Consider the following 13,599-nt stretch of genomic DNA (forward strand, 5'->3'; position numbering starts at 1 on the left):
ACAAAAGTAAAATAACCTACCAATAAACTCAAAAGCATCATGAATCATCGTAAATTAGGTAAGGGGTTAAACATAAAATATATCCCATATGACATCTGGCACCCGGACCCATCCCGAACTCACTAAATTTACACGAGGCTTTTTACAGGTCCCAGATCCAGAGTCTTACTAGGTTTTATCCCGTCTCACTAGATCCGGCCTATCTCAGATATATCCCGGGATTCACAACCCTTCACGTTATCCTTAATGGCAGTCCTGTTTAACCAGTTTTCATGGAGTAAGTATACAAGGCAAATTGATCGAGAGAAACCGAAACCAAAGACATCATGCACTTCAATATTTATTTATTTTTATAGAAAATATGATTGGATATACCAAGAATATCATTTTTAAATATTTTTAGAGATTTATTAATACTAATCTTAAACTAATATGGAGCCCATGAGCAAGAATATAATTCAAAAAAAGTTATTTTTAATTTAGTTTTTATCATCATTATATTTTTATAATATTTTTTATATATTGTGTGAGTCTGTGACTGAGGAATAAAAATAAATTTTTTATCATTTATAAGTATTTTTTAATAGCAATTTTTTTAATTGATTATAAATTATATTTTTATTTCTTTATTATAGGAAAGATGATATAATTATTTTGTATTAATTACATGATGACTTCTCTATTATCCATATATTTTTTAATTTAATTTATAAAATAATATAGAGAAAAGATAATTCAGAAATTACAGAAAATATATAACAATCGCTTGTTATAGCTTGGTATTGTGGAGCCGGATATGCTCTAGTCATGCAAGTAGACAAAGTGATGAGCGGTTAGAAAACTCCGCTTCTGGGTAACGCCCACACACACAGAAACACACATATAACAACTGCTACTTGTCTTAAGATTAATCAAGATCAAGAAGAGCTAGCTGTCTCAACACTCAATATGGCCACTCTCTCACTTTCCTCATCTTCTTCCCTCCACTCCTTCACCACCCCTTCTTCCAAGCTCACCATCCCCTCATCTCCGTCCCTCTCTTTCTCTCCTTCCCACTCTCTCTCCTCCTCTCTCTCCATCTCCTCATCTTCTCTCTTCTTTGGCCCTTCAAGACACAATAATGCCTCAAGGTGCATTTCCTCTTTCGCTGCATTCAGTGTCAAGGCCAGTGCCAAGAAGAGTGTGCTTATAGTGAATACTAATGCTGGTGGGCATGCAGTTATTGGCTTTTATTTTGCTAAAGAGCTTTTGGGCTCTGGTCATCAAGTTACCATCATGACTGTTGGTGAAGAGAGCTCTGATAAGATGAAGAAGCCGCCATTCAGCAGATTCTCTGTATAATTTCATCTGTATACTAATATATGTTATGTTTTTTCGTGTCTTGTGATTCAAAGGATGACATGAAATCTTGATCACTGGATAAAATTGGCAGGAAATTGTGAGTGCTGGTGGCAAGACAGTATGGGGTAACCCCTCGGATATTGCGAAGGTTTTGGAGGGATCAAGTTTTGATGTGGTCTTGGATAACAATGGCAAAGACTTGGATGCTGTCAGGTTTGTGGCCCTTTTGTTTCTCAGTTCATTCTTTATTTTGTAGGCCTTGTCTTGTCTAATTCAACAATTGCAACAATGTTAGAGTGGGTATTTGAATTCTGGGGCTTTTCAGTGGTTTTTTTCAAATTAGAAATCTAAATGTATATAGAGGTCCTCGATTAGATAGAAACCATGGCCTGGTGATTTGTAGTACTATGACTGAGTAGTTAATTTGTAACGGTCCTGCAGAGCATGAACCATACGTATCGAGAAACAGTACTATATTTATAATGCAGTAAGGAGATAGAGCAATGTAAACCATTTGAGGTCAACACATAGTTTAGTTGTAATGCTTGTTGCAAAAGACAAATGAGGTCTAAATTGGATATCTGAGCTCATCTTCCTAGTTTTGATTATCAAACTGTTTGTTATATAAGCTACATTATGCAAATTGTTGATAGGCCTGTGGCAGATTGGGCCAAGAGTTCTGGTGCAAAGCAGTTCTTGTTTATTAGTAGTGCAGGAATTTACAAGCTAGGTGATGAGCTGCCTCATGTTGAAGGGGTATGTAACTATTCACACTTCAGAAGTTACAGTTACGAGGAAAACTTGTGTTGGACTAAAATTTGATGCTCTATATTACAGGATGTCGTAAAAGAGGCAGGTCATTTTGCGGTAGAGACATACATGTCCGAGATTTTTGAGAATTGGGCATCATTTCGTCCACAGTACATGATCGGATCTGGTAACAACAAGGATTGTGAGGAGTGGTTCTTTGATCGTAAGTGCAGAGTCGAAGCAATAGTTTCTGTTTTCAGGATGTCTAAAGCTAGCAGTGTGTCTAAGTTTTATCAAGTCTTGGCTTCAACTATAAGTCTAGACTATTGAAAGCATTAGATTTTATGTTGCTGTATTATTGACATGAGCTTGTTTCATTCTGAACAGGCATCGTTCGGGGCAGACCAGTTCTGATTCCTGGATCTGGGATGCAACTAACCAACATCTCTCATGTGAAGGATTTATCTTCTATGCTCACTCTGGCAGTTGAAAATCCAGCTGCTGCAAGCTGCAAGATCTTCAATTGTGTGAGCGATCGTGCTGTGACTCTGGATGGAATGGCCAAATTATGTGCTCAAGCCGCTGGCCTGCCTGTTGAAATTGTTCATTACGATCCAAAAGCTCTTAGTTTTGATGCGAAAAAAGCTTTTCCATTCCGGAATATGGTAAGATAAAGCTTTGCTTCCTTCATGGATCTTAAATTACACCATCCAACACTCAACTTTCTGAAATCTCAAAAGGTATGGAGAATTACTGGGAAACACAAATTCTAACGATTCAATACTATTGCAGCACTTTTACGCTGAACCAAGGGCTGCTAAGGACATTCTAGGTTGGAGTTCCACTACAAACCTTCCGGTCGACTTGAAGGAGAGATATGAGGAGTATGTTAAGATTGGAAGAGACAAGAAGACTATGACATTTGAGTTGGAGGATAAGATTCTGGAATCGCTGAAAGTACCAGTTGCTGTTTGATAAGCTAATCCAACAGTAATCCATCCTTTCTTTCTAATGTGGGTGTGGGTGATTCGTTGTCCTCGCTTTTTGTAACTTGCATTGCCATTTGTGGTTGTCAAGCTATGTACCACAATATGGTCATCAGAGTAAATACAAGCAAATTATATATGCTAATAAGCTTTTTATTCTGTGTATGTAGAGGGCTTTTGTCTATAAATATGTCCTTCATGGCCCATAAACTCGTTAGTAATCGGTTTAATAATCATTCTAACCGGAACATTTGCCCAAAAGTACGAACTAAACTTGTTCAAAAGTGCAATAGTGACATTTTTCATGTGCATTAGGAACAAGTGATAATCAAATGCAAAACATTCAAGACCGAAAAAGGAAAAAGAGCTACGTTTGGAAAGGGGTTAGAATATGGAATTCACATAAGAAGAAAGTTAGAAACACAATACAATCTCTTCAAGGGTTAGAAATGTAGTTCCAAATTAAGACTAACCACCGAGTTTCCTCCGTCCCTTGCTTCAAGGGTTACAAAGGAACAGGCACGTTCTATACAATCTCTCTCTCCTGGTTAGTATTCTAATCAACCAACCAACACTTAGGGCACCAGGCAAGTTTTACACTGCCAATCAAGCTTGGATAGGTCTAGTAAGTGCTCTTACGAAGTAGTTGCGCATCTCCGGTAAAACACGGCGTATGAGGTCAAAATACCTGGCATTTCACATTTTCAAATAAAGTAATCATTAGTAGAGTGTAAACACAGTAAACAACTCACTCTGAATCTTTTGGAGCAGATATTATTCCACTTCTGGGGTTTAATGTTCTACAAAAAATAATTCATGGACCAAAAGTTCGTAAACTTATTTGACTGTATCTTGTGTTATTGATTGGTTGTGCCAATATAAAAACCTGTTTAACTGTGAGACTACCTTTACTCAAAATAAAAAAACTGTGAGACTACCTATCAATATCCAACTATCCCCCATGCATGCCAACTCTAAGCGACTTTCAATTAGGGTTCCCTTTACGGAGTGAGATAATGTAATGGCGGAAATTAAAATCAAGCAACTTCCACTTATTATTAATTGGGAATTTAAAACTGCTTGAGCAATATATGCTATAAATAATAGTTAGTTTTCAGCTGAGAGTTGCAAAGAACCCTATGGTGGTTTAAACAAGTACTTGGAGCATGATAATAGCAGATGGAAGATGACTGTATGAAAGCAATTAGTTGCATTACACTCCAAGAATTCTTCCTATACAGTTGTTCAATTTCTTTAAGAATTGAGTAATAAATTATGGATGGAACAGCTAGAAAACGATGGCTGACATACCCGGGGAATGCGATCAAGTTGTCGAACTTCTCCAATACAAAAAGAATGCAAGTGTGCCTCAATGACATGGCATTGAAGGCCTCTGATAAATCATACATTAGCGAGACATTTTCAACGGATATATCCTTTAGAGAAAATAAAATCACCTGGTCAACATCAACACACATACAAGAGTACAAATCAAGATAGCTAATTCACTCACTTGTGCAATAGTACACTCGCACAGACGCTTAAGGCCATCTAAAAGATACTGATCGGCAGCTCTCAAAAGATCCTGTGCCACATCCAGGCTCACACCAACTGATCCTGTGTATATGTATCTGTAAGCAGAGGACAGATGAAATTACAGTATCAGGACTACACAAGGACTGTTTCTTATTTCCTACAAACTGCCAAAAGAAAAACAACTGCACCTCATCATCAGCTCAAACACTTCCCACCTAATATTTGGAATCTCTATATCCTTGGCATCCCTTTCCTACAGTGTTTCCATTTAAAGTTTCACAGCAGCAGTAAGAATAATAATCCATGAAGAGGAAACAAATTTAGAGAATAACTTTGCATCTTGCTTCACTGCATATTTAATATGCAGAAGTAAAGCATGTTTAAACTTTACATAAAATTTTGTGGAGTCCTAAAAAATTTGTTTCACATCCATGTACTCCGCCATAACTAGCACATTTTCACTCTTTTTTATATGTGAAAGTTAATTAATATGAAAAAGACTGTCACTTTAAAAAAAAGTACAGATACTTGAGAAGTGCATATGATTATATGGAACACATATTCAGGTCTGAAACTGGAAAAAAGATACATATCCCAACCCTATTACTTATTCAATAGAGGACAAGATAAAGTCATAAAAATCTGAAGTGATAAAGAAACCAATACCCTGTAACCACCATCAAACATTGCTCGGAATGCATCAGAAGAAGCAAGAAGGCATATCCTATGGGCGAAAAACCGCTTACCTGTCAACGTAAAAGAGCAACAAAATAAGAGAGATGAGTGGCTGCTAAATCCACTCTTACTTGTCCATAAGAATAGTAAGTGTACCTTCTATTAGGAAGGTAACGTCTGACAAAGTAGAATTGTTAACAAACTGCTCCCCCAAGTAGACCTGCACAGTTAAAATATGGGTAGTAACCATTAAATAAATTACACCAATAGAATGCTCAATTCCCAAGTATGATGATGCGCTAATAACAACTTAAATTAAACAAGATGAACCACAAATACTTTAATAAAACAATTATTGGAAAAAACATGTGCATCCAATTACAATACATTAATCAAGAAAACAACTGGATGTACCTGTGAGATTGGGGATGCAGGACCTGCATCTACCGGAGAAAGTGAGCGGGCTTTATCAGCCAACTTGTGTAAAGCCACCGACGCAACACGTTGAAGTTTCAAATCTGATGACAATAAAAGTTCTAAAAGACAATCCAGTCCTGCAACATCAAGAAAGCATATGAAATGAGTTACTGAGCTGATTGTAAACTTCAAATGTGCGGCTCAGATGAACAGTGATCCAGTAGACTTACCGCTGTTATCAACAAAAATTGAGCTTTGATCATCAGGTGAACACAGATGAGCAAGAGCCAGGGCAATTCTTCTTTGAATAGGTCTCTCAGAAACCCGCATCAGGTACAACAAATGGCTCAGCACCTGAGAAAATGATAATGACATAAATAAATTAAATGGTGATGCTTACTTGAGCTTGCACAATCGAAAATTTGCGAGAGTAATTACTTAATCAGGGTTTAGAAAACATGTAAACATCTACACTTACTGCTTACCATCAATAGCAATAAATATGTGTCATGTAAAGGACAAAAATGAAACATGAAAAGACTTGCAGATTATCCATGTTAGGGGAGCAAAGACAATAATTACAGGGAAATAACGCAAATGTATCAGCCAGAAGGAGAAACAGTATAAAAAAAATGAAAATTACAATACAGAAAAGAAGTTTGCGTTATTAGGGTCCAAACTGATAGTTCATTATGGCCTCTCACATGAATAAGAGTTTACATGATGTATTAAAGCTCGATAGAAACTTACTCGTCCATTAATTTTCTCTTCTAATCTCTTCAGTGTCTTTGAAACACAATCCCTTGTTGGCTGCAGGCACATAAACATTTCGTTTATAAACAGTACAATTATATAGACCCCCTAAGAAAAATAATAACAATTATATATATATATATATATATATATATATATATATATATATATAGGGCATTGCTCAAAGAAGAACACCCTTAAAAGAAGAACAAAGAAGAACACTTTAGAATCGCATATAGAATCTCATTTAAAACTTGAATTAAATTCTAATTTTAAGCTAATTAACCTTTTGTTATGAATAATAATAATATCTAACATGTTTAACAATAAATATGGATCAAATATAATATGATTCTATGTAATATTAATCGTGCAAAATAAATATACATGATTCTATTCTGGATTCTATTCTGGTTTCTATTCTGGATTCTATAATATTTCTTATTAATTATTTGGATGAGTTTGGATGTTAGATTTCATATATTATGTTTAATTGGTGTTTAATTATAAAATTATAATCTTAACAAATCATTTTTTATGAAAAATAAAGTGTTATGATAGTGTTCTTTGTTCTTTTTTTAAAGTGTTCTGTGTATATATTGCTAGACTAAAGTAACTACTTAAAAATAATGATTGGTAGTGAATATTACTTGGACAAGAAATTCTCCAGCCTGAAGTTTCTGAACTCCTCCGACCACAATAAGATCCCCGACGTTATCCTATGTAAATATAAAGAGCATTGAGAACACTGAATTTGAACTGAGATTAATGCAAATTCTATATAGCAATAAACAAGAAAAACAATACCTCATTATCTGCAAGTCCATACAGAGCAAATGCTGCATTATGCTGCAGTGATCCAATTTTTGAATCAAGAAGGTTTAGCAATGGCACTATACCACCACTTTGGGCGATACCGGCTTGGTTGTGTGTATCCTGAAAGATTGAGATATTTACAGGAACGTGAGGAGAGCACTTAAAGTTATACAGTAGAATGCTTTTGTAAGAACATGAATATCAGACATATCACTTGACCAAAAACCTAGATATGATCAATAAGGGTAAAAAAACAGTAACTAATTAGTACAGCAAGTATCTGTATACATATACTAGTATCCATATAACGACCTTGGGCACCTCAGTTTTTGCAGGCACATGGTTGAGTGCAATTGCAATTATACAAGCTTCTACGAGAAAATCATTCACAGTGAACCATTTTGGGTGACATCAGGTAGGCATCAAATATTAAGATAAGCAGCTGTAATACGTTCAAGAAGATGAGAAACAGGATCCATACGGGAATAAATTTTTGCTCCATACGGGATTTGAGGTCCCAAACCCCTCAGCAAAACCACACGTTAAGATACTTAATCACGAATGACTCCATGAGAGATGTGCATCTTTTATCACAAAATTAGGAAACTCTACTAAAGAAAGTATGCATGTCAAGTTTACCCTTGATGGTTCCTGCTTCACACAGTGGGGTTGAAAACATGAATGTCTACATTTATAAGCAAATGCGCAAAAAATTACAAGTGATATGCAATCATTCAAGGCAAAAAGCCAGAGACACATATATACTAGAGACAACAAAGAAGTGATGAAACTTTGCTCTCCTGTCTACATAAACTATACCAGATGAGACACGAGGCACAAGAAAGAATAATGTGGATAATTTGTTACCTGTGCCAATCTCCCTAGTGCAAAGGCTGACATTTCTTTTAGTTGAGCATCTTGCGACTGAAGCATCTCAATTAGTGGGCCAACAGCACCTCTTTGAACAATGTGTACCTGCACAATATATGCTTCAAAAACTACGACATATTTTGCTCGTAATAAAGGTGCAGGAAATGGAAACAAAAAGTCAGTGTAATAATTAGATATAACAGTAGGTATGAGATTTTATCATTCCCGCAGATACTTTGTCAAAATGTAATTGAAGATATTTCAGTCTACCTTGCAGTCTGTATCAGTAGCAGCAAATTGCCCAAGGAGCAAAGCAGCTTCTCTTTGGCTCTCTGAACAGCAGGAGCTATAATCACAGTAATTAAGTATTAAATAATATAGATAAAGGTGTTATGGCATTAAAAAAACCATGAAGGAATGAAATTGTATTGTGCAAACTACAAATCAATAGTTCCAACTTCCAAATATGAAATACAAACAATACTATTAGAAGGAATAGTAACAGGAAGTATTACATACAAACGAGCTTTGTTTTTCCCTGTGAAGCCAATGTTGCACCTAATATCTTAAGCTGAACCCATGTACATTAAAACTTTCCAAGTTCCAAAAGTTTTACTAGCTTCGTATAGGGCAACAAAGCTTGCAGACAAACAGAAAAACCTGTCCATACCTAGCGATGATCCTACTATTTTACTAAACATATGTTTTCCACAAACAGTATTCTTTTACTAAGTACTACAAGCAAATTATGTTATATGCTTTGTTTTAATATTCCTTGTGAGTGTAAACTCCAAGGTGAATGCAATTGCAGAGCACTCACCAGATAAGCTAATCTATATACCCAAATTCTAGCTTCAATCTTTACAACTACCATTCTAAGGTTAGTGAGGAAGTACTATAGAGAGATGTAGTTGTACCTTAGTAACCTTATAACAGGCTGCAAAGCACCAGCCTGAAGAACTTCTTTCTTAATGTTCGGGGATGAGTGGACTAGATTCCCAATTACACCAACCTAGCAAAACCAGCTTAATTATTTTTCAAGTTCCCAGCTGAGAGCTAAGATCTATGCTGCCAAACTGATAAAGAACAAGGCTTAAGCATAGAAGATTGAGGATCCAACTAACCGCTTCATAATGTATGGACATATCCTCAGAACGAAGCATCAAAATAAGGGTAGGTAACGCATTACACTCAACAATCTGCAAATGAGGGGGAAACAAAAATCAACTTCTGCAATAGAAAATTAGATTTATTAGCATATTGTATTATTTCAAAGGAATTCACTAACCTGATTTTTATTTTCATCATTCTTAAAAGCAAGAGTCCTCAAGGCCCCAGCAGCTGCTCTCTGCACCTTCGGGTCAGGAAACTCGAGCAATTCAACGAGGGGAGGGATGCCATGTTCAGTCCTGAAAAACAAGTAATATGTCATAATTACATTTCCATACTACTCTCAGTTGCATCTAGTATGGGAAAGGTAGACAAACCTGACACGTGATTTAATGCGGCTATTCTCATGAGCAAGATTGGTGATTGCATCAGCTGCTCTCCTTATAGCACCAATGAGTGCTCGAGAACTTTGACCACCCTTGTGCTTTTTCAAAATGCTCACAAGATGGGGAAGTGCTCCAGCATCAACTATGAGTTGTTGATGCTCTGGCTGCCAAAACACAAAGTGGCCAAAAAATCTCAAGTTACTAAAATACTGCATAATGAATCCATGATAGTAATGATTTTCTAAGCAGCATAGGAGTGACTAGCTTTTATTAGAGGAAAGGGGTAGTACAAAATATTTAAAAGAAGTCTGTAATGATTTTATGTTACTTTGTTCAATAAATATAAAGCATGACATCTGATAGACATGTCTACAGGATGACGACAGTAAAATTGATAATACAACTTCTCAATAACGTTCACAATAATTCAGATTTGATTCGAGTAATTTGGAACTTTTCCTACTATATCTACTTCTTTAGTTAGTGGTTACTGGGATTATTCATATAATTAATACTGGATTGGGTTACTGAAAATCCTATTTTCTGCTTTGATTGTTAGCCTATGTAAATGCTTGTTACTTGCATATTTAAAAACCTGACTTCGACACTATCGAATTTTTTCCTAACACAGGTAAAGAACATGAAGACAAAAATATAATATTAGAAGTTTGATAAAAAAAAATTAAACTACTTTCTGAATTGGTATAAGGGTGGCTTATATGTCCTTTCCTGAAACACAAACATCTACTTTAGCAAACAGCAAAAAAAAATGCCAGTCTGCCAAAATTTTCTCGGCTTGCAATGTCAGCAAGGTTTGGCAAGTCATCTCCCTCCAGAAACAGAGCTCAGGATTGTTTAAAAACAAAAATAACCACAATTTCAGTCAGGCATATTGAAGGACTATTCAGAAGCACTCAAGTAGTTATACAATTTGTAACCAGCCACTAAGGCTTAGACATCTACTGTAGAATTTTATGTGATTATGCATTCTGATCTGATGTTTATTGAGTATAGGAATAAGCCAAACCCTTCAAACTATAAGATGATATTAAAACATCACCGAAGAGTTTACAAAATGCGGTAACAGTTCAGAAACATTGCATTTTAGAAATTATCCAATAAATTTACCTTTCAGAGCTAAACAATGTTAATCACATGTCAAACAAAGCAATTATCATACTTGCTCACGCCTAAAAAACTTTAAATTTTAAACTACAACCTCCTATTAGTAAATGAAGCCTGGATATAAAAATTAAAAAAATAAAAGAAATGACAATGACAGATAAACAGAAGAAATTACCTTCACGGCCAGAAGTCCGAGTGCAAACGCACTTCCTTTTTCAACTTCATGCTCATACGGCTGCTGTCCATCCTCTAATTCTGGTGGCGCCTCAAGATGCTTCACCAACACAGTAACTACTCCTGTCTTTACAATCAAGTTCACGTACTCCTCTGCCACGCACACAAAACAAATAGTCATCAAATCAACTCAAAAACCGTAGCCGCATCAAATCCAACAATCACACACCAAACAAACACCAGAAATAAACAAAACCTAAACAACATAACACAAAAAACAAGTATATATACACATATATATAACTCATACAAACTTCTGTACATCTTTGTTAAATTAATAATCGATGAATAACGATAAAATTCATAATTCCAGACAAATCGAGTACCGATTAACTAATATAACACACAGTATAATCTTCATAAATTAATACACTACTTCGACAAATAAATCCTCGATAAATTGATAATTTCCACAAATCCAGTACCGATTTACTGATATAACACACAGTATAATCTGAATAACCTGATACTCAAAGATATGATAACTTCAACAAATTAATCCTCGATAAATTATCAATTTCAGCAAATCTAGTACCGATTTTCGCATATTCAGAAACAACATGAATCGCGCGCTTCGCCGCAGCTCGATCCGCCTCAGTCGAAGTCCTACAAGCGTTCAAAATCTCAACTTGCGCCTCCACTTCTCGCACCAGATCTTGCTCCGCGACACAAAACTCATCACGATCTTCGACGAACTCCTCCTCGAGCTTTCTCTTGAGGCTCTTTCTCGCCGCCGTCGTCGGTTGCTCCGGTCGCTTCTGGTTCTCCATTAACACACAGTGAGTGTGAGAGAGAGAGAATGACAGAGGGGTATAATGGGAAAGAGAGGGGTTTTTATCGTGTTTTGTCAAAGTCAGTATGTTGGGTTATGTGTGTGTTTTTTTATAGTTAAAAATGATTAAAAATGGTCAATTTGTTCGAGCAAGGAGTAGGAAGGTACAGGTTGGACATCAACCACGAATTGCTGAGGCTTTGAGCATGCGAGAAGCACTCTCCTGGACAAAGGAATGGAGATCGAGCAGATGTGTTTTTGAAACAGATGCTAAGACACTGGTGGACGCAATTAACAAAGTAAAGGAGAGCCAAGGGGAGTCGACGTTCGATACAATTGTTGATGATTGCAGGGAGTTAATTAAACACTTTGAGGAAGTGTTAATTGTTTTTGTTCCTAGATCAGCGAATAGTGTTGCCCATTTGTTAGCAAAGGGTGCATATTCTATGTCTGGTTTACAGGAGTGGGTTCATACGGCTCCTGATTTTCTCATTTGTAACCTTGATTTAGACATGGTTTGATTAATGCAAGTACGTTGATTTCAAAAAAAAAAAAAAAAAAAAAAAAAAAAATGATTAAAGATTAGACGCCCGCGTTTTTCAAAATTAGAGGAGGGATTTTATGTCCGTACACTCCCGCCATAATTTTCACTAGAGTTTATCTTCTTTACTCTTTTTACTCAATTTTAGTTTGGTTTTGTATTATAAATTAGTGAGTCAAAAAGGTATTTATATATCATATTATCCATATTATTATTATTTTGAAACGAGAGATATGCAATAGTTCATGAGCTAATCATGCGTATTTATACATTGTTCATTTTGAAAGTATAAAATGATATTTAACACTTTTTTGTTCATCTTGAAAGTATAAAATGATATTTAACACTTTTTTGTTGAAAATAAGTATTATTCAACACTTGTTCGTAACACAAATTTTTATTTTGTTTCATTTGAAATAAAGATATTAAACCTATACGAAAACTATAAATTAACTTTTGTAAATTGGAATGGTAATTTTGTAAAAAGATGTATAGTTGTTATATTTTTATATTCTATTCTTTTATATTTTTATATTCTATTCTTACATTTTCAATTGTAAATATAGTAAACTAATTAATAATTATTATTCTACAGTTGCTTGAGATATTAAAAAGAGGTGATCAGTATTCAATATTCTTATATAAAGAAGAGAAGCGTGGGGCGGGTAGGTGGCGCCCACTTAAATAACTCCGTTTTATTTTGCTAATTTTTTGAAAATTTTGGATGAAATATATCAAAAATTAAAACAACCTTTTTTAATTTCGGATATATTGGAAACAAGTTATCAGAACTACCTTTTCAAAATATCAACAATAAAATCTACCTAACTTCTTTAATATTAAAATTATTGGAAGAAAGTTTTAAATTATGATTTTAATTTTAAAAATATCAGAAATAAAAATTACATTTTTTAATTTCAGATATATTGGAAAAAAGTTTCAAACTACCATTTGCAATATATCCAAAATAAAAACTATCTACCTTAATAAATATGAAACCAGAATTTGAAACTTTTTTTGATTATTTTAATACCAAAAAAAGCTTACCTCTCTTCCAAGACTATGATCATATTTTTTAAAAAAGTGTATATTTGTTAGGTCCAAAGTATCGTAGAAGGGGGGGTTGAATACGATACTCACTACAATTTAAAATTCTTTCGAATCTTGCGGATAAATAAATTGCAGTCCTGTAATGGGTTTCGTGTTCCGGATATTTACTGGGTCGGTTTCTGAGGATATGAAAATATTAAACCAACACACAATATTTTTCAAGGTATATCTGTATAT

At 35.0% G+C, this 13,599-nt stretch overlaps 2 protein-coding genes across 2 annotated transcripts; one reads left to right on the top strand and one right to left on the bottom strand.

Annotated features, from left to right (window-relative positions):
- Positions 1–805: 805 nt before the first annotated feature.
- LOC108222923 (chloroplast stem-loop binding protein of 41 kDa a, chloroplastic) lies at positions 806–3,242 on the top strand. The gene is made up of 6 exons (XM_017396907.2): positions 806–1,335; positions 1,433–1,554; positions 1,995–2,097; positions 2,179–2,314; positions 2,479–2,756; positions 2,884–3,242. Exons 1-6 carry the CDS (start codon positions 949–951, stop codon positions 3,064–3,066), a joined length of 1,209 nt encoding a protein of 402 aa, XP_017252396.1. The 5' UTR covers positions 806–948; the 3' UTR covers positions 3,067–3,242.
- Positions 3,243–3,461: 219 nt separating this feature from the next.
- LOC108222922 (ARM REPEAT PROTEIN INTERACTING WITH ABF2) lies at positions 3,462–12,103 on the bottom strand. The gene is made up of 19 exons (XM_017396906.2): positions 11,535–12,103; positions 10,941–11,092; positions 9,632–9,804; positions 9,433–9,553; positions 9,269–9,343; positions 9,062–9,156; positions 8,415–8,490; positions 8,142–8,249; positions 7,266–7,394; positions 7,109–7,177; positions 6,456–6,515; positions 5,936–6,059; positions 5,703–5,842; positions 5,445–5,508; positions 5,280–5,359; positions 4,802–4,866; positions 4,591–4,708; positions 4,389–4,513; positions 3,462–3,765 (listed from the first exon to the last, which is right to left on the bottom strand). Exons 1-19 carry the CDS (start codon positions 11,767–11,769, stop codon positions 3,684–3,686), a joined length of 2,091 nt encoding a protein of 696 aa, XP_017252395.1. The 5' UTR covers positions 11,770–12,103; the 3' UTR covers positions 3,462–3,683.
- Positions 12,104–13,599: the final 1,496 nt, after the last annotated feature.

This window comes from Daucus carota, chromosome 5 (assembly GCF_001625215.2).
Source record: "Daucus carota subsp. sativus chromosome 5, DH1 v3.0, whole genome shotgun sequence".
Lineage (NCBI taxonomy): Eukaryota > Viridiplantae > Streptophyta > Magnoliopsida > Apiales > Apiaceae > Daucus > Daucus carota.

Bases quoted from the DNA above. Each gene is read 5' to 3' on its own strand.
- LOC108222923 (XM_017396907.2), top strand. From the start codon at position 949: ATGGCCACTCTCTCACTTTCCTCATCTTCTTCCCTCCACTCCTTCACC. The intron at 1,555-1,994 runs GTTTGTGGCCCT...AATTGTTGATAG, and splicing joins AAAGACTTGGATGCTGTCAG to GCCTGTGGCAGATTGGGCCA. The intron at 2,757-2,883 runs GTAAGATAAAGC...ATACTATTGCAG, and splicing joins CTTTTCCATTCCGGAATATG to CACTTTTACGCTGAACCAAG.
- LOC108222922 (XM_017396906.2), bottom strand. From the start codon at position 11,769: ATGGAGAACCAGAAGCGACCGGAGCAACCGACGACGGCGGCGAGAAAG. The intron at 11,093-11,534 runs GTACTAGATTTG...TGTGCGTGGCAG, and splicing joins TTCTGAATATGCGAAAATCG to AGGAGTACGTGAACTTGATT. The intron at 7,178-7,265 runs GTATTGTTTTTC...ATATTTACATAG, and splicing joins ATGGACTTGCAGATAATGAG to GATAACGTCGGGGATCTTAT.